The sequence below is a fragment of the Helianthus annuus genome, chromosome 16, assembly GCF_002127325.2.
Source record: "Helianthus annuus cultivar XRQ/B chromosome 16, HanXRQr2.0-SUNRISE, whole genome shotgun sequence".
NCBI classification, from domain to species: domain Eukaryota; kingdom Viridiplantae; phylum Streptophyta; class Magnoliopsida; order Asterales; family Asteraceae; genus Helianthus; species Helianthus annuus.
In genome coordinates this window covers 23,472,689-23,491,065 of record NC_035448.2, presented here as the reverse complement: position 1 = coordinate 23,491,065, position 18,377 = coordinate 23,472,689, and the positions used below count along the sequence as shown (strand labels likewise).

The following is an 18,377-nucleotide window of genomic DNA, read 5'->3' as shown; positions in this document are numbered from 1 at the left end:
AAGGTGGTTCTGCAAATGATGAGACAACTGATGGTGGTTCTGCAGGTGATGTGGAAACTGTATACTTTTGAAGGGCTAGATTTATAATATCTTTTTATTATGTTAATCAGCCGTATGCTTTAAACAATACTTATTAACTTGTTGGTTGTCTTTATTATGTTTGATATCCTTAACTATTGTGACTTATATTTATGGCACCATTTTGTTAATGTTAATCGGCCGTTTGTTTTAAGCTATTGTCTTTATTAGGTTTGCACTTTGGAAATTGAGTATGTGTCTTTATTAGGTTTGTTGGGTATTAAGTGGTTTGTTGTGCAATAAATATGGTTGGTTGAAACATCAGGTTTGGCAGGGTAATAAATGGTTTGTTGGGTGACTAGCTGGTTATGACATGGTTGGGCAATAAATGATTTGTTGGGTGAGTAGTTGGTTATGACAATAAATGGTCATCCAAATCGCTTTTGCACTTTATTGCAAATTGGTCATCCGTATCGCTTTTGCGCTTTATTACAAATTGGTCATCCGTATTACTTTTGCGCTTTATTTAAGAATGGTCATCCGTATTACTTTTGCACTTTATTTAAAGATGGTCATGCGTATTACTTTTGCGCCTTATTTAAAAATGGTAATGTTTAGGCTTTTATTTGGCACACCCACAATACCTCTGAACACCCAAAATTGACCAATTTCATTCAAGTAGTATTTGGTCGAATTACATAATTCACATTACACTCAAGCTAACAACATTGCAAACTGTAACCCTAACAGAAACAACAGTACTAAAATCAAGGTGTTCTTCCATCTTAGTTCAATCCATAGTTCATCCATTTCTTGATCCGCCCTGTTTCTTGCTCGTAGTAGCCTTGGAATGATGCGAACAACTCGTGGGCACATTGGCGGGTCAACTCAACCAACAAATCCAGGACACGTGACATCCTGTCACATCAAACAATTTAAGAATCCGAACCAAATACAACATCGATTAATGAAAGCTAATGCTTACCGGATCTGGATACGAATAGAATCGACGTCCTGGGTTGTTGTCGTGTCCATGATGTGCGAACAACGACTAACTTTCCACAATGACAAGTTGCCATCTAGGGTTCCTGGAGAAAGATGGGAGAGAGAGAAGGAACAACGGTCGTTAATTTTGAGGGAAAAGAGGAAGAAAATGTGGTTTTTATAATGGGCTGGACTAAAAGGACCAAATTACCCTCACGTGCCAAGCACGTGGGGTGTTTTAACAGAGATATTTAACTGATGTTAGGACAGAGGACCAAGCGAGTTTATTTTTAACAAGTTTTGCTACCACACGTGTAATTAATGACTAAGCATGCAATTTTTGCAAACCACAGAGACCAACCAGACATTTAACTCAATTTTGTAAGAGATATATGTAAAGGGTAAAGTTCTTGTACAAATAATCTTAACATACTAAACATACAAATTGAAGGAAAACTCAAAAAGACAAGGTGGCATTTTTGTAATTATCAATAACTATCAAAGTTACTCTACAAATATACCTAAAAAAAACTAACCACCCCCCACCCCAAAAAAAACCTAAAACCCCCCCCCCCCCACCCCCCAAAAACCTAAAAAAAACCTACCCCCACCCCCCAAAAACCTAAAAAAACCTAACCTCCCAAAAAAAAAAAAACCTAAAAAAAAAACCTAACCCCCCATATAGTTCCATGTTAGCCCAACCCAAACTTGACCCAACCCAATTCAATGCAGTCCATTGAAGGATTGAATACAGTCAACTTTTATGTGTCGTACAAGCTCGAACCAAAACCCTAAACCCAGACTCCACAAAACTGAAAACCCTGCGATTTTCAGGTCCAATATCGTAATCACATATAGATCGATGGGGAAGAACAAGAAGAAGATGAAGCAAGAAGACGGCGGAAGTCAGCAGCACAGTCCGGCCACCGTCTTCGTCTCCAATTTGCCCTACTCTTTCGATAATTCTCAGGCAACCTTTCCTATTATGCGTGAATTTATTGCTGTTTTGATTGTATAAACCACAAAGGATGATATATTAACTGTAATTTTGACCTGAATTTCAGCTTGAAGAAACGTTCAGCGATGTCGGACCAGTTAGGCGTTGCTTTATGGTTACACAGAAAGGTAAATTTCTAGATTCACTTCGTATGTTGTGTCTTTAATTTGTTGTTTTCTAGGGTTTATCACTGGGAAATAGCTCTTAGTCTCTTATAAAGCCAACATTAGTAGCACTTAAGATCAAAATGCAATTATCTCATCGTTTCTTCCGGCTTCATTAGTAGCACTTAAGATCAAAATGCAATTATCTCATCGTTTCTTCCGGCTTCTCTAGTCAATTAAACCCTATATAAAGAAGCAAGTACTTTATGCTTTTATAGGTTGTAATATGAGCTTAGCAAGTTTTTCAAAAAAAAAAGTTGATTTTCTACTTTTCACCCAAAGATTTATATCTTTTACAATTTTAACTCTATATAGTTTGGTTTTATAACTTTAACCCAAAACTTTTCATTATTTGCAATTTAACTTCACAACTTTTTTCACTTATAGTTTTCATCTTTCGCAAATTTTCGTTTTATGTATAGTTCTAAATTTTTCGAGTTAATACGATGCGACGTGCATGTGTGGTTCAACGTTTTCACCTCTATTTTTCCACGTTTGAAAGGTTCGTCGCAACACGCATATCCTAGGTCGAGTCTGTGTTGGTGATCGATGTCGGTTGTGTGACATTAGTACTATTTGACACCGTTTTACGCCTCGCCGCAACACGGGGTGTGCTTTGAGGGTTTTCTAAAGAAAAAATGGTTATGCATATGGTTATCGTAACGTTGGCTTTGGGGGTTATCAAAAAAAACTTATTTTTTTACTTTTAACCCAAAATTTTTTATGTTTTGCAATCTATCCTCAAAACTTTTTTTACTTTCAACTTTGGCCTTTTATAGTTTTCATTTTCCGCAAATTTTTCGCTTTATGCTTGGTTCTAAATTTTGTGACTTAACACATTGCAACGTGCGTCTTTGCTTTAACGTTTTTACTTTTCGTTCTAAATTTTGCGAGTTAACACGACGCAACGTGCGTGTGTGGGTGAACATTTTTACATCGTCTATTTTTTCTCCGTTTGACAGGTTTAACATAACGTGCGGGTCCTAGATCCACTTTGTTATAACTAAAGAATCCCCGCCGCATTGCGGCGGGTTGCAATCCTAGTTTACATTAGATAGCATTAGCTTATATAAATCCTACACTGCTAACAATTTTCTTGTAAAATGTATGGAAAGTGCAATGGAAAGTACTGCTTTACGGTTACCCGTCAGGCGGTGCTTTATGGTTTGGTACCTGTGGATCAAAAATACCGAAACCGAAACCGTAAGGAATAAATATCGGTATTGGTTCAGTAATGTATCGCCGTATTGGTACTCTGAATGCATGTGTGGAGCGGAAATACGTGAATATATGAATTGAAGAAGGGGACTGTCCGAGTTGATTATTGAACTTTATGCATTGAGGGTTCAGAACAACAGTTGCACTTTCATTATACTTTATATGAGTTTGGAGTTTGGACTTTTCATGATAACTGCTACCGATGTTGGCTTTGTAAGAGATTAAGAGCTATATCTGCTGGTTAATAGGAGTTATAATGGTTGACTTGTTGTATAGAGCACTAAAAATGTTTGATATTGGCTAGGAATTGTAGACCAAAATCATCACATACACAGTTATTAACTATGATGATGGTCAATAAACGATTTCATGAAATTTGACCAAATAAGTAGACATTCCAATTTCTAACATGAAATTGGTTCAAGTTTTATATATGTGCTGGTAAGAGTAGAGTAATATGTTTTTTTTTTTTTTTGCAAACAAGACCATCCCAGTTTTACAATACGTAAGTACTAGGGGCACCGTTGGACTGAGATTATTGGAAGAATATATTATATATTATTAAACTGTTTATGTTTATTGTTCTTGTTTCTCACCTTTATACCTATACTTTCTGTTTGAAAGTCGAGCCTTGTTTTTGTTATTAGAAACTGAATTCTACATGTGCTGAACATTATTTTACAGGGTCGACTGAACACCGTGGCTTTGCTTTTGTTCAATTGTAAGTCTGTAAGGGCGATATTGTTCTTTTTAGACTCTATATATCCTACTCACCTACTTTACTCTACAAGCTTAAATTTATTCACCCTTTATACAGTTGACATATAACTGTTTAAAATCATTGTACATGCTTTAGTAACGTTAACATGCCACTTTTACAGAGGTGCAAAATGCAAATACATTACATGCGCTATTCATCTATTTTTCAATCGTTTAGTTATAAATCACGCAACTTGAACTTTGGCATAGTGTAATAGGGTTAACATTTTTTCATTTCATGCTTAAAATATGTGAAAAGTAGCACAACTTGAACGGGAGTTTAGTGTAAACTGTAAGGTATTGATATTTTTTTCTCTCTCAAAATATTGTTGTATCAAGCTATAATTCAATACAAGCAATCAAGTTTACAATTTTTTTTTTTTAATTTTCATACATACTTAAATAGGCTTGCTTTTTACCTTTGGTTTGTATATTCGTTAACAGTGCTGCGACTGATGATGCCAAGCGTGCAATTGAGCTGAAAAATGGTTCATCAGTTGGAGGTCGCACCATTGGAGTTAAACATGCAATGCATAGGGCCCCACTCGAGCAAAGGCGATCTAAAGGAAATGAAGGTTCATTAAACTCATTTCTTTATCAACATTTATTTGTTTTTATGTATATTTCATAAATATGCATGTTTATTCACATTCTTGATTTTTTTGCATATTTTTCAACTTCAGTGCTCCCATCTGATGATACTATCAAGGCAAAGACTGACAATGATGATATTGCTAATGACATTATTAACATAAAGGACGACAAGGGTGATTCATCAACTCCCGTTGTAAAGCATAAGCCAGCACATGATACTCAAGAAAAAGGTTCCAATAATTACACATGTTTAATGTTTTAAATTAGAGTAAAATGCTATTTTCCGCATCTGGATCCAAAAGGTTTGAAATCTTGCTATTTTCATTCAGCTTGTTAACTCCATCCATTTTTCTTCGTTAAGTTAGGGGTATTTCTGTCTTTTTTGTTAACTTAAAGGGTTTTGAATACTGACACATTATGCTAAATGGTTTTACATAAAGTGAAAAGACTGAATTGCCCTTTAAGTTGACAAAAAAAAAATGAAAATACCCCTGACTTGAGGGGATGGAGTTAACGAGCCGGATGAAAATGGTAAGAATTCAAACCTTTGGACGAAAGTCGCAAAACTGGCCAAACTTCAGGGATGAAAATAACATTTTACTTTTTAAGTTAATACTTTTGGAACTTTCTACTATTAAGTAAGTACAAAAGTGACCCTTCATAAATATCCAGGAAAAAAAGAGAAGCCAAAGAAAGCAGTGACTCCGTTGAAGACTGAACCCGTAGAGGATGATTCATTAGAGCCAATAGTAAAGCATAAGCAATCCGATTCTCAAGAAAAAGGTTTCAACAATCACGCAATTTCTAATTACTAATCTTCTACTATTACTAAATTACAAAAATGACCCCTCTTAAAATATTCAGGAAAAAAAGTGAAGTCAAAGAAAGCAGTGACCCCGTTGAAGACCGAGCATGTCGAGGATGATTCATTAGAACCGACAGTAAAGCATAAGCAATCTGATTCTCAAGAAAAAGGTTTCAACAATCACGGTTTTAAATACTGCCACTAGAATCTTCTAATATTATCAAAGTGACACCGACACTCATCCTACCCTCATTTTTTAAATATGTAGGGAAAATTGATAAGCCGAAGAAAGCCGTAGTTCCCTTGAAGGCCGAACGTGTAGAAGGGGTTTCTTCAGAAAAGCAAAGGTATTCCAATATTTAATTTGGATTTCATTTTGATGCTTCAAGTGTCAGGTTACGATGATGTGTGCCATACAACATTTTATGTCATTGCCTTTGTGGTTTAATTAGGTTGATTGAAAGAATTATGCTAGTTAATAGGGTTGTTAGAATAATAGGCTCATTAGGGTTACAAGAGGTTTTATCTTTTTCTGTTGGTTATATCTATTTCACAAGTGTTACAAGAGTCTAAGATGCCATTTTATTTATAGTATGACATCGTTAGGCATGGTACTAACTACAGTATGACTAATAAACTTTAATATGGTTATTGTTGTTAACTTGTTATAAACAGGGTTGCCAGGACGGTTGTAATTGGTGGACTTCTCAACGATGACATGGCAGAGAATGTTCACAATCTTGCTAGGGAATGTGGTACAGTGTCTTCCATAACCTACCCTCTTCCAAAAGAAGAAATTACACATCATGGTAAGAACATACCGTCTCTTTATTTTTTATGATCGACAACATACCACCTATTTCTAAGTATGAATTTTGCAATTTAATATAATAATGTATGTTTTTATATCTAGTAGAGGCGGAAAATGGGTGGCCAAACTGGTTGGGTAACATGTCAAATCCGGAAATTATTAGTGCACGTCAAAGCGGGTTGGGCTGACCCACACACATCTATACTGCATTTTTTTTTGTTAGTTAATCTTATTTCATTCCCTTGCTTCATGCTTTGAGCTGCAATATATATTAGTTGTTTCGAATTCGCTTTTATAAACAAATTTCTTTTCATATGCTATTCATTTTGTTTTTTTGGTTTAAGACAGCTCTGTAAGAGGTTATAGTGGTTATATATAACAGGACGGTTTATATATATATATACACACACACACACACACATATATATACATATAGTGAAAGGTTTAAATATATATATATATACAAAAGGCTCTTAACGTGCGATGGTACGCGAACACCAATATAACGTGCGTAATTATGCAAATAGTGTGCGTAATTAGGGTTAACCCAACCCATGCATAATTATACAAATAACGTGCGTAATTAGGGTTTAACCCAACCCACGCGTAATTATGCAAATAACGTGCGTAATTACGTGTTGTACTGTCACACGTTAAGGGGCTATCGTACGTTAACCTTTCCTTATATATGTGTGTGTGTGTATGTCTGTATGTATATATCATTCAAAAATTTCGTATAACATATTACCCTTTTCGAAACACTACGCATTTCTTAGTAAATAAAATATAATCACTTACTTATAGCATACGGTTCCTCTGAATAAATAAAGAGAACACTATACATCGAGGCGATACAGGTTTATTTCTATTTCATTTATTTAGTGAAACAAATTGTTGGAAGTAACTGATTTTTTATTTTTGTTTTAATTTTATTATGATATTATGAAAATTGGAAGGGGTATATATGAAATTTGATCTTTATATAATCCTTGAAGGAATCTTATTTTTGATGTTGCATACTGCAGGTCTTGTTCAGGACGGATGCAGATTAGGTGCCTCATTTGTAGTCTACACTAGCGTCAAATCGGCTCGGGCTTGTGTTGCAAAGTTGCATCAGAAGAATCTAGGCGGGGCCACGGTTTGGGCCCGCCAGTTAGGTGGTGAAGTAAGCCTCTTAATTGATATTTCAAGACTATATAACATTCCTTTTTAAACATGTAATTGTCTAATAATTTCCGTAACTGAAACCAGGGCTCCAAGGTACAAAAATGGAAGCTTATAATAAGAAATCTTCCTTTTAAGGTAAATTAAGTTTTAGTTATCTTATACTAGCTGTTTGTTCTAGCCAGGGGTGAGCAGAAAACCGAAAAAACCGAACCACACGAAAAACCGGAAACAAAAGAACTGAACCGAATAACCTAAACAATCATTTTTTAATAATTTTTATACATTGATTTGGGAATTATTAATTTTATTCTGGAATGTTAAGTATTTATAATAAAAATATTAACATGTTTATATATATGTAGGTAGATATATTTAAAAATGATTTATCCATTGCCTACAAGTAATAACAAAATTTAACATAAATTAAATGCTTTTCAAAGTACTATAAATGAAAATGTCTTAATTAAACTTTGGAGAAACATAAAAATAGATTAAATGGTTAGGCTTATGTGAACAATATTAATTAAAAAGGTTTATTATAATAACTTAAATGTGAACATCTAAGAAAGATTCTTAAATCTTTGTTTATACTTTTTATTTTTGCATCTTACGCAATTTTATTCCAAAAGCCGAAAAACTCGAAAAACCAAACTGAACCGTTGCTAAAACCGAAACTAAACGCTTTTCAAAAACTGAAAACCAAACATTTCAGTCTTGGTTTTAAAACCGAACCGAACCGAACCGTGCACACCCCTAGTTCTAACTCAGGCACTAACTTATCCAAATACATGCAGGCGAATGTTAATGAGATAAAAGATATGTTTTCAGCAGCAGGCCTTGTTTGGGATGTATTTATTCCTAAAAAACCTGATACAGGGTACGTCATTTTTTATTATTTTTATTGCTATACGCCACTCAGGGTTCGTCTTTATTTTTTATGTCATGCTTTTTTGATTCTATAACGTATTCATTTAAAGCTATTTTTAATCTTTTGTAGTCTGTCAAAGGGATTTGCGTTTGTTAAATTCACATGCAAGCAGGACGCAGAAAATGTGAGGATAATGATATACTTAAGTTGCCCATTTTCTTGTACTTTTACGGAATTGTTCTTAACGTTCTTTAATCTTGTGTTCCAGGCAATCCAGAAGTTTAACGGGAAAAGTTTCGGTAAACGGCCCATTGCCGTTGATTGGGCTGTTCCAAAGAAAATTTATACAGCTGGTTCTCAAGTTGCTCCAGAGGATGGTAACTTTGCTCTTTGCACTTGTATATGTGTGTGTGTTTATTTGGCTTTACTTTTTAGTTTTAGAGTAAAATGCCATTTTCGTCCCTCCTTGAGGTTTGGCCAGTTTTGCTACTATCGTCCAATGGTTTGTTTTTCCGCATCTGGATCCAAAATGTTTAAAATCTTGCCATTTTCATCCGACTTGTTAACTCCATCCGTTTTTCTCCGTTAAATCAGGGGTATTTCTGTTTTTTTGCTAACTCAAAGGGTAATTCGGTCTTTTTCACTTTATGTAAAAAGACTGAATACCCTTGAAAAAGAATAAATGTCCTTTTAAGTTAAAAAAAGACGGAAATACCCCCGACTTAACGGAGTTAAGTAATGGAGTTAACGAGCCGGATGAAAATGGCAAAACTTCAAACCTTTTGGATCCAGATGCGGAAAAGCAAACCTTTGAACGAAAGTCGCAAAACTGACCAAACCTCAGGGACGAAAATGGCATTTTACTCTTTGTTTTATTTAAATTTTACATAATCTAAGTTCAAAGTATTTACAGGAGATAAAGAAAGTGACGAAGAGGATTACGAAAGTGATGTGGAAGATACCCGTGTAGAAACAGACAAAAACACACAGCATTCTAATAAAGATGCTGATGTGTCAGATGACGACCCCGATTTAGTCAAAGAAGAAGTCAATTTCGATGAAGAAGCAGACGTTGCAAGAAAAGTTTTAAATAACTTTCTTTCATCGAATGAAAACGTTGCATCTGCCAAACAGGGTGATGAAAGCGTGGACGTAAACAACAAAATATCCGAAAGTTTGACCAAAACTGAAACTTCGACTAAATCTGAAAAGACAAATTTTAAGACAGTTGAGACAGAAGAAGAGTTGGAGAGAACACTTTTTATCTCTAATCTTCCTTTCGATATTACTCACGAGGAAGTAAAACAGCGTTTCGTAGGGTTCGGTGAAATCCAGTCGTTTGTTCCTGTTCTTCATCCCGTCACCAAGTAATGACCTGTCTAGATTAGTAATTTATCTATTCTTCGTACCCTTTATTAATATATATATATGGAAAGGGTAAAATGAGAACCATCTTGAGTTGCGAGAAGCATGAAAACCAGGCCTCACAACAGGTTTTTTTCTCAAAAATCTTAAAAAAAATCAAATGTTCCAGAAAAAAAAAATTGTCGCCTGCAAAACTTTAGAACGCTGTAAAAACATTTACTGGTGACGTTATTGTTTTGTAAAAGAAATTTAGAAGAATAACTACCGGCTCGACAAATTTTTTATTTTTTACAGACGTGTTTGTAAACCCGTACGGGAAGTAGTTCTCATAGTTCTCACAACTCATAGTGGTTCTTAACTAAACCGGATCCACGTACCATAGCCCCTTAACATGCGACTGTGCGCAAGTGAGTTACACATGTTTTAATACATAATTACGCACGTTATTTGCATAATTACACATTGGTTGGGTTAAACCCTAATTACACACTTTATTTGCATAATTACGCACGTTATTTGCATAATTACGCATGGGTTGGGTTAACCCTAATTATGAATGTTATTTTTTCACTCGCATGCCGTCGCACGTCAAGACCCTTTTGTATCTAAAACTTTCACTATATATATGTATAGTGAAAGTATAAAATACAATATTGCTTAACGTACGAGCGTACGCTGTGAAATTACGCATGTTGAAAACCTAATTACGCATGTTGAAAGAATGAAGATGATGCTGAGTTTGTGAAGTAGATGTTCCGAGTTTATGTTTTGTGTCAACATGCGTGATTATGGAAGTGTTCCGAGTTTATGTTTTGTGTCCACATGTCTGATTAGGGTTTTGAGTTTTATAACGTGCGTAATTTCGTATCGTACGCTCGTACGTTAAGGAAATATTGTACGTTTACCTCCCCCTATATGCATATGTATCAAAAAATGTTGAATATATTTGCAGGAGACCAAGGGGAACGGGATTTCTCAAATTTAAAACAAATGATGCGGCTGATGCTGCATTTGAAGCGGCAACTGCTGTAGCGGGTTTGGGTATTATTCTCAAAGGCAGGCAATTAAAAGTTTTGAAGGCGTTAAATAAAAAGGCAGCTCATGATAAAGAAGCAGAAAAGAAAATAAAGGAAGACGTCGACCATCGCAACCTCTATCTAGCTAAGGTTAGTCTATTTTTTTTGCTTATTTTGTTGAGGTGACAATATGGACTGTACTAGGGATGAGTTTTTTTCCCCAAATACCCGTACCTGTAGCATACCGATTTTAGATATTTGGTCCATGTATTGGTATCCAGTTTTATTGATTTCGTTATTCGGTATTGGTACAGGTAAAAAATGGTATTGGTAGCGAATTTTATATATAACTTTTAAGAGTTTTTTTTATATTATGTTTTATTTTGTATTATGGTATTTATGATACTCGTATCTATTTTACCTATTTGGTACCCATATCGTATATTCGTATTGGTACTCGTACCCATTTTACCTATTTGGTCCCATACGAGTGCCCAAAAAATAAGTGGTACCAAAGCGGGCACCGTATCGAAATACCCGTACCCGTACCATACCAATATATTTGGTATGGTATTCGATTCCCAATTTTGTTCAAATTTGGTACGGGTATGGGTACCGATCCCATCCCTAGGCTGTACACTTGACAGGTTCAAGTCAAAGTAGGTTGAAACAGGTTGGGTTGGACAGTGGTGACTCAAAACACTTTTTATCTAGTTTTTTTAACTGTTCATTAATTCGTGTGTTTAAAATACATTATGGCTTATTTCAATTGTTTGACACAGTTGGCTCATTAAACGGGCTGTTTTCTTTTTAGCTACTTTTTGTTTACCCTAATTGACCGGTTTGTAAGTAATTTGGGTTGAAATTGCCACATGTACTGTTTGTTTAAATTTGGTTCAGCTTTTAAAGTGGGCCACCATCACACCGGGATTCATGCCTGACGAATGAATCTCATTTTTGTTTTAATAGGAAGGTCTTATTCTTGAGGGCACTCCAGCTGCTGAAGGAGTTTCAGAGAGCGACATATCGAAACGTCGATCGTAAGTTATAAATTTTTAGTCACAAAATAGCTCTTTTTTCATGTGTAAAAAAGTTGCATTTTTTGTCATTTCATCGAGCAATTTCTTGGAATAATGGTAATTCACTTGAAACTCACCATTATCTGATATTACAATTTCAAGCGTCAGAAACAACCTTAAACACCATCTTCTATGACTCATTTGATTTAAATTAGTTATCGGTTTTTGATTATTTTATATCACATGATAATTACTTTTTATTTATTGAAGTTTCACCGTTTTTTTGCTAAGCTTTCATCTTCTATGAATTTGCAGATTGGAGCAGAAAAAGGCAACTAAACTTAAATCTCCAAATTTTCATGTTTCAAAAACGAGACTTATTATGTACAACGTACCAAAGTCGATGAATGATAAACAGTTAAAAAAACTTTGTTTAGACGCGGTTACGTCTCGTGCTACAAAACAAAAGCCTATGATCCGACAGGTATAACTTACATCTTGTGGCAAGATGCGCCGTCATTTTTAATTATGTGTCCATGTCGGGCCAGTCTGACCTCTTCACACCTTCTCTGTTAAATTCTTTATCAATGGTTATTGCGTCAAAAAGTTCAACTTTTTTTTCAGTTTTTATTGAGTTTCCATTTTTTTTAAGTTGAACTTTCGTATTAACCCTGATTTATAGTTATATACATTAACAATAGAGTTCACGCGACTTTCAACATGTTTAATGTGTTCTTCATTTTATCTATTTTTTTTTTTTGAGTAAAATGTGATTTTCGTCTCTGAGGTTTGGCCAGTTTTGCGACATTCGTTCAAAGGTTTGTTTTTTTCGCATCGGGATCCAAAAGGTTTGAAATATTGCAATTTCATCAGGCTCATTAACTCCTTCCAGTTTTCTCCGTTAAGGGTATTTCTGTCTTTTTGTTAACTTAAAGGGCAATTCTCTCTTTTTCACTTTATGTAAAAAGACTGAATTGCCCTTTAATTTAACAAAAAAAGTTGGAAATACCCCTGACTTTACGGAGAAAAAAGGATGGAGTTAACAAGCCGGATGAAAATGGCAAAGATTTTAAACCTTTTGGATCCAGATGCGGAAAAACAAACCATTGGACGAAAGTCGCGAAACTGACCAAACCACAGGGACGAAAATGGCATTTTACTCTTTTTCTTATTTAACATGTTTGAGAAAAAAAAAGAAATTTGACTTATTTTCACATTATCGGGTCAAAACTGCCACCTGTAAGTTTTAAAGGTTTTCTACTATACTTTTGTTAATTTAGTAATGCTTTGTGTAGATTAAGCTGTTGAAGGATTCTGTCAAAGGAAAAGAAGTCTCAAAGAATCATTCCCGTGGGGTTGCTTTTATCGAGTTTTCAGAACACCAACACGCGCTTGTGGCTCTTAGAGTTCTTAATAATAATCCCGGTATGTTTTTATTCTAACGGGTGACAAAATAGGTGGTTGGCGATGTCAAAAGAGGTTCGGGTCAAAGTTACAACTTTTATAAACCTTAGTGTCAATGATTAGGCCTGCAAATGAAACCGGACGAACACGAACAAAGGCATGTTCGTGTTTGTTCATTTAACCTTAACCGAACAAAAACATATAATCGAACACATTTTCTTGTTCATGTTTTGTTTATTAAGAAAACGGGCATGTTCGTGTTCGTTTAGGTTGGTTCGTTTAAAACCTAAACGCACAAACGAATATAAATAAACAAACTTAAACGAACATAATTTGACAAACAATAAACATAATGGTACAAACATAAATGAACACAAAATAAAACTTTTATATAAATTGGTGAAAAATTACCATAAATTTTATTGCAAAACCCAATTTTATAACTAGAAAGCAATTATCAATTAGTTAGAAGGCTCCTTTTATGTTAAATATTCATATAAATATAACTACTTATGTATTTAAATTGAAACGAACATAAACGAACGAACGTAAACAGATGTAAATCAAAACGAACATAAATGAACGAACAAACCGTGTATTCATGTTTGTTCGTTTAATTAAATGAACAAACAATTGTGTTCATGTTTGTTCGTTCATTAAATAAACGAACATAAACGAACTTCCTGCCGAACAAGTTCTCACGAACAGTTCATGAATGTTCAGTTCAGTGAGTACAAAGGATTTAAATTGTTACTTCTTTTAAGATAATCTTTATATCTTACGTGTTAAGAGATAAAACATAGCCCAGGTTGACCCATTTTTAAGTCAATAGGTCGAAAATGTGTTCTGTTGACCCTGTACGGTGGTCAAGACGCATACAGTGGAGCATTGTTTCAGTATGTATATTTTAGGTGTGTGTTTTACTATTCTTATTTTTGTTTTTACATTTCTTCTATGGAACACAGAGACATTCACTGCCGAGCATCGTCCAATTGTGGAATTCGCTCTAGATAACGTTCAAACATTGAAGCAACGTAACGAGAAGATGGAATCTCAACTGAAAGGATCCAGTAACAATGACGAAAACGCCGAGAATAAAACCGATTTTCGCAAATCCGTTGACCAGTCACACGATTCGTCAAGAAAACGCAAAACCCAAGAAAATAGGATAGCAGAAACCGAAACCAAAACCAAAACCGGAACCAAACCTGCCAAGAAAAAGCTTGCGGTCTCTAAAGAACCGTTGGAGGCCCAACAAGAAGGAAAAGAATTAAAGGCCCGTTTTGCAGCCCGGCCTGGGCCCATAGGTGTAGTAGATGTGCCGAATAAAAAGAGGTCAAGAGATAAAAGAGTACAGAATGAAGATACGGTTTTAACCAAAAGAAGGAAAAATAAGGACCCGTTAGGGCAAGACACGGTGGATAAACTTGACATGCTTATTGAACAGTATCGATCCAAATTCTCAGGAAACCGAACCAACAAAAGTGAAGGTGAAAACCAAGGTTCCAGACGGCTCGGTCGGTGGTTCCAGTCTTAGGTTCATGGTTCTAGCTGGCTCAGTGATTCGCATGGTGGTCTGAGTCCATAGTTTTGGTTTGTTGTGTAACTTATAACTCAAATTGTGCTTATTATAATTTAAGATCCTACATCTTAGAGAAACCGATTCTGAATCATTCGAAATTTTGAAAAAAATTCAATCATTATGATTTTTTGTTTATTGACAATTTATGCAAGTGAAAAAAAATTCAATCATTATAAGTTTTTGTTTATTGACAGTTTATGCAAGTGAGACAAATTTGAACTCGCCTAGGCTCGTTTAATCACGCAGATTATTGTTTATTAGATGTTCTAGTTATTTTATTTACATACATATGTAATATATAATTTTTCTATATATATTTATATGTTACGTATATAACAAAGTATATATTATTTGTATATTTTTATCACAGTTTTACAAATTATGTAGGTTTATATGTTATATAAAACGAGAAGGGTGCTTGCGTGATGTGGTGGGAAGGTGGGAAGCACAGACACTGTCATGTGCATGATTTGGTCGGTTTGGTTATTATCCTCAACCATAAACGAAACTGAAATCATTGATTAGTCTATTTTATTAACTAATCGGCGGTTTTTGGTTAATCAGTTTGGTTTATTCGGTACATTGACAGTTTTTTTTGTTCGGTTCGTTTAATTTTGGTTAGTAGCCAAAACTAAACTTAGGCTAAAACTTTTGCTTAGAAATACATGTTGGGCTAAAACTTTTGCTTATAACATGTAATTGAGGTATAGATACATGAAATGGAAATATAAATACATGAAATGGAAGTATAAAATATGAAATACAAAAACTAGAGATATAAAAATTAGAAATATATGAAAATATGAGTGGTTTGGTTAATTTTGGTTACACGGTGATACAAAAAACCGATAACCAATTTTTGGTTAATTTGGTTTTTGGTTAATCGGTTTTCAGTTAATCCAGTTTTTGGTTTATTTCAGTTCGGTTTCATATGTTTTTGGTTAACGAGTAAGTTATTGCTCACCCCTAGACACCGTTAATCACTTAAAATATCGGTTTTTAATTAAAAAAACTATAGCAATACTATACTCAAATTAAAGAGAATAAAACACTATTTTTTGGTGTATTTTTTTAATACTAACGTATAAAAAAATTATGACCGTTTAAAAATTGTGGTGTAGTTAGTTTTTTATAAGGAAGAAAAAGTGTAACTACAAATTAATTTAACCAGAGGTTAAATAAGATTTGGGACAATAACTTAGTTGTTGACACCCACATGTTACACAATTTAAGCACTATTTAGTGACAAATTTATGTGGAAGAAAAAGTGAAACATTGATGAGTCTTGAATTGAGCTTTGATTTATATTTGGGACCATTTGGTTGGTTGGGTTAAAGTTTTAAATAGCATCAATAGTGGGTGCCACCCTAGTGAAATGTGTAACACAAGTCCTTTTTAAAAGGCAGAAGATGCGTAATAAACATCGGTGATCTAAGTTTGAAATGAATACCAGTGATATTGACATTATATGTGCTACCATGTGCTATGGCTTACATAACATGATATTGCTTAAGTTGCACTAAATGTGGTAGTTGGTAAAAATATTTAATATTTTTTGGGGTATAGGGCTTTTATTAAAAAAATCATCTCTCAAATGTATTATAATATTATATTTTTTTAATTTACAACTATACCTATTTTTACTACACATTTCCATCAACTAATATAAATTTTTAAGTTTGTTAAATTTTATTTTTGATACTCTGGCGTCACTAAAAACTCGTAAACGTTATCTACGTGTTATATGTGTCGAGTGAGATCGGGTCAAAATATATTATGATATAACTAAGACCTCAAAGACAAACAAAATCATATTGGGTGGTATTCACATGTGGGATTATGGTTATGGGCATATGGAAATAGATACATGGCCCTTTGGATGACCTACAACCCATTTCTCTTTCGGCTCATCATCTTGGTTACGAATAAATTAAGTCTTGGATTCATGAATGGGAAAAGGTAAAAAATGAAATAAAATAGAGTTAAATGCCATTTTAGTCCTTGTGGTTTGAGTCATTTTGCCAGTTTAGTCCAAATGTTTAAAACGTTACCATTTTAGTCCAAATAGTTTTAAACGTTGCTATTTTAGTCCACTGGCTTAACTCTATCCCTTTATTCTGATAATTAGAAGGGCATTTCGATCATTTTATATGTAATTCTGTTAACTAGAAGGGCAATTAAACCATATAAAATGATCGAATTACCCTTCTAGCTAACATAAAAAATGGACGGAGTTAACCCAGTGGATTAAAATGACAATGTTTAAAACCTTTGGACTAAACTGGTAAAATGACCCAAACCATAGGGACTAAAATGACATTTAACTCAAAAGGTAAATATATACTACAAATTAGTAACTTTTGTATGAATAATGTGTTGTACCATATGCTTTGTGTGGTTTACAAAAAAAAAAAAAAAAAAAAAAAAAAAAAAAAAAAAAAAAACTGAAATTTTACTTTTAACATAGATCTTGAATTTCTTGCAATTTTAACTTCACAAAATTGATTTTTTTTTTTACTTTAAAGGCAAAACTTTTTTTCTTTTACAAATTAACCTCAACTTTTTTATATTTAACTTTGGTCCCCTATACTTTTCATCTTTCGCAAATTTTCGTTTTACGTTTCGTACTAAATTTTGCGAGGTAATACAACGCAACGTCCATGTATAGTTCAATACGTCTATTGTTTTTCATTTCATAGGTTCGTTGCAACGCGCGAGTCATTGATTGACTTTGTTATTTTTTATATGTTATATCTTTCGGTTTCTTGCAGTTTTAAGTTCACAAAAATGATTTTTTTTTTTACTTTTAACCCATTACTTTTTATCTTTTGTAATTTAACCTCACAACTTTTTTACTTTCAACTTTGGTCCCCTATACTTTTCATCCTTCCCAAATTTTTCGTTTTACATTTCATATTAAAATTTGGGGAGTTAACACAGCGCAACGTGCGTGTGTGATTCAACGTTTTTACGTGTCGTTCATAATTTTGCGAGTTAACACGACGCAACGTCCATGTGTTGTTCAATGTTTTTACGTCTATTTTTTTCTCATTTGAAAGGTTCGTTGTAACGTATGAGTCCTATATCAACTTAGTTATTTTTTTAATGTTTTACATTTCGGTCTATTTCTTCACTTTAACACACCACAATTTCAGCGTTGGTGGTCGCTGACGGTTGTGTGGGATTGGTGCTATTTGACATGCTTTTACGCCCCCGTCGCAACGCAGATGATTAATTCTAGTTTAAGAAAAGACAACACTAACCTCACAAGAAGATGGTTCTTACTTTAAGCCTAATCATCCTTTTAAAATTTGATTAGTTACATTTATTTTATTTATTTTTTCCTTAGTATTGTTGTAATGTAAGTAATATCTTAGTTGATGCCCAATCATCCTTTTAACATTTGATAGATTACCTTTTTATTTTATTTTTCTCCTTAGTATTATTGTAATGTAACATCTTAGTATTGAAATGTAGAACTCAAATAGAAGATAATGAATAATTGAAGGAGATGGGAGATGAGGCAGCTAGGTATGCTAATTGCGACAACACATGTTATTGCCTTTGTCATTTCATGCAATTAAATCATTAACAATTGCATCATTT

At 34.0% G+C, this 18,377-nt stretch overlaps 1 protein-coding gene across 2 annotated transcripts; it reads left to right on the top strand.

The window, feature by feature from the left end:
* The first annotated feature begins 1,763 nt into the window (after window positions 1-1,763).
* Window positions 1,764-14,941, top strand: LOC110918504 (RNA-binding protein 28). Of its 2 annotated transcripts, XM_022162804.2 has the most exons (20): window positions 1,764-1,972; window positions 2,067-2,127; window positions 4,066-4,102; window positions 4,585-4,715; window positions 4,824-4,964; window positions 5,407-5,517; window positions 5,599-5,709; window positions 5,808-5,886; window positions 6,215-6,348; window positions 7,376-7,515; window positions 7,602-7,652; window positions 8,312-8,394; window positions 8,515-8,569; window positions 8,654-8,762; window positions 9,299-9,752; window positions 10,703-10,916; window positions 11,736-11,806; window positions 12,101-12,269; window positions 13,081-13,210; window positions 14,155-14,941. In XM_022162804.2, exons 1-20 carry the CDS (start codon window positions 1,766-1,768, stop codon window positions 14,724-14,726), a joined length of 3,060 nt encoding a protein of 1,019 aa, XP_022018496.1. In that variant the 5' UTR covers window positions 1,764-1,765; the 3' UTR covers window positions 14,727-14,941. The 2 variants fall into 2 exon arrangements, with proteins under 2 accessions (XP_022018496.1, XP_022018497.1); XM_022162805.2 differs by lacking the exon at window positions 5,599-5,709.
* Window positions 14,942-18,377: the final 3,436 nt, after the last annotated feature.

Coding starts and splice junctions, on each gene's coding strand:
- LOC110918504 (XM_022162804.2), top strand. CDS start 1,766: ATGTGTCGTACAAGCTCGAACCAAAACCCTAAACCCAGACTCCACAAA. Junction 7,516..7,601: donor CCCGCCAGTTAGGTGGTGAA/GTAAGCCTCTTA, acceptor AACTGAAACCAG/GGCTCCAAGGTACAAAAATG. Junction 8,570..8,653: donor GCAAGCAGGACGCAGAAAAT/GTGAGGATAATG, acceptor CTTGTGTTCCAG/GCAATCCAGAAGTTTAACGG.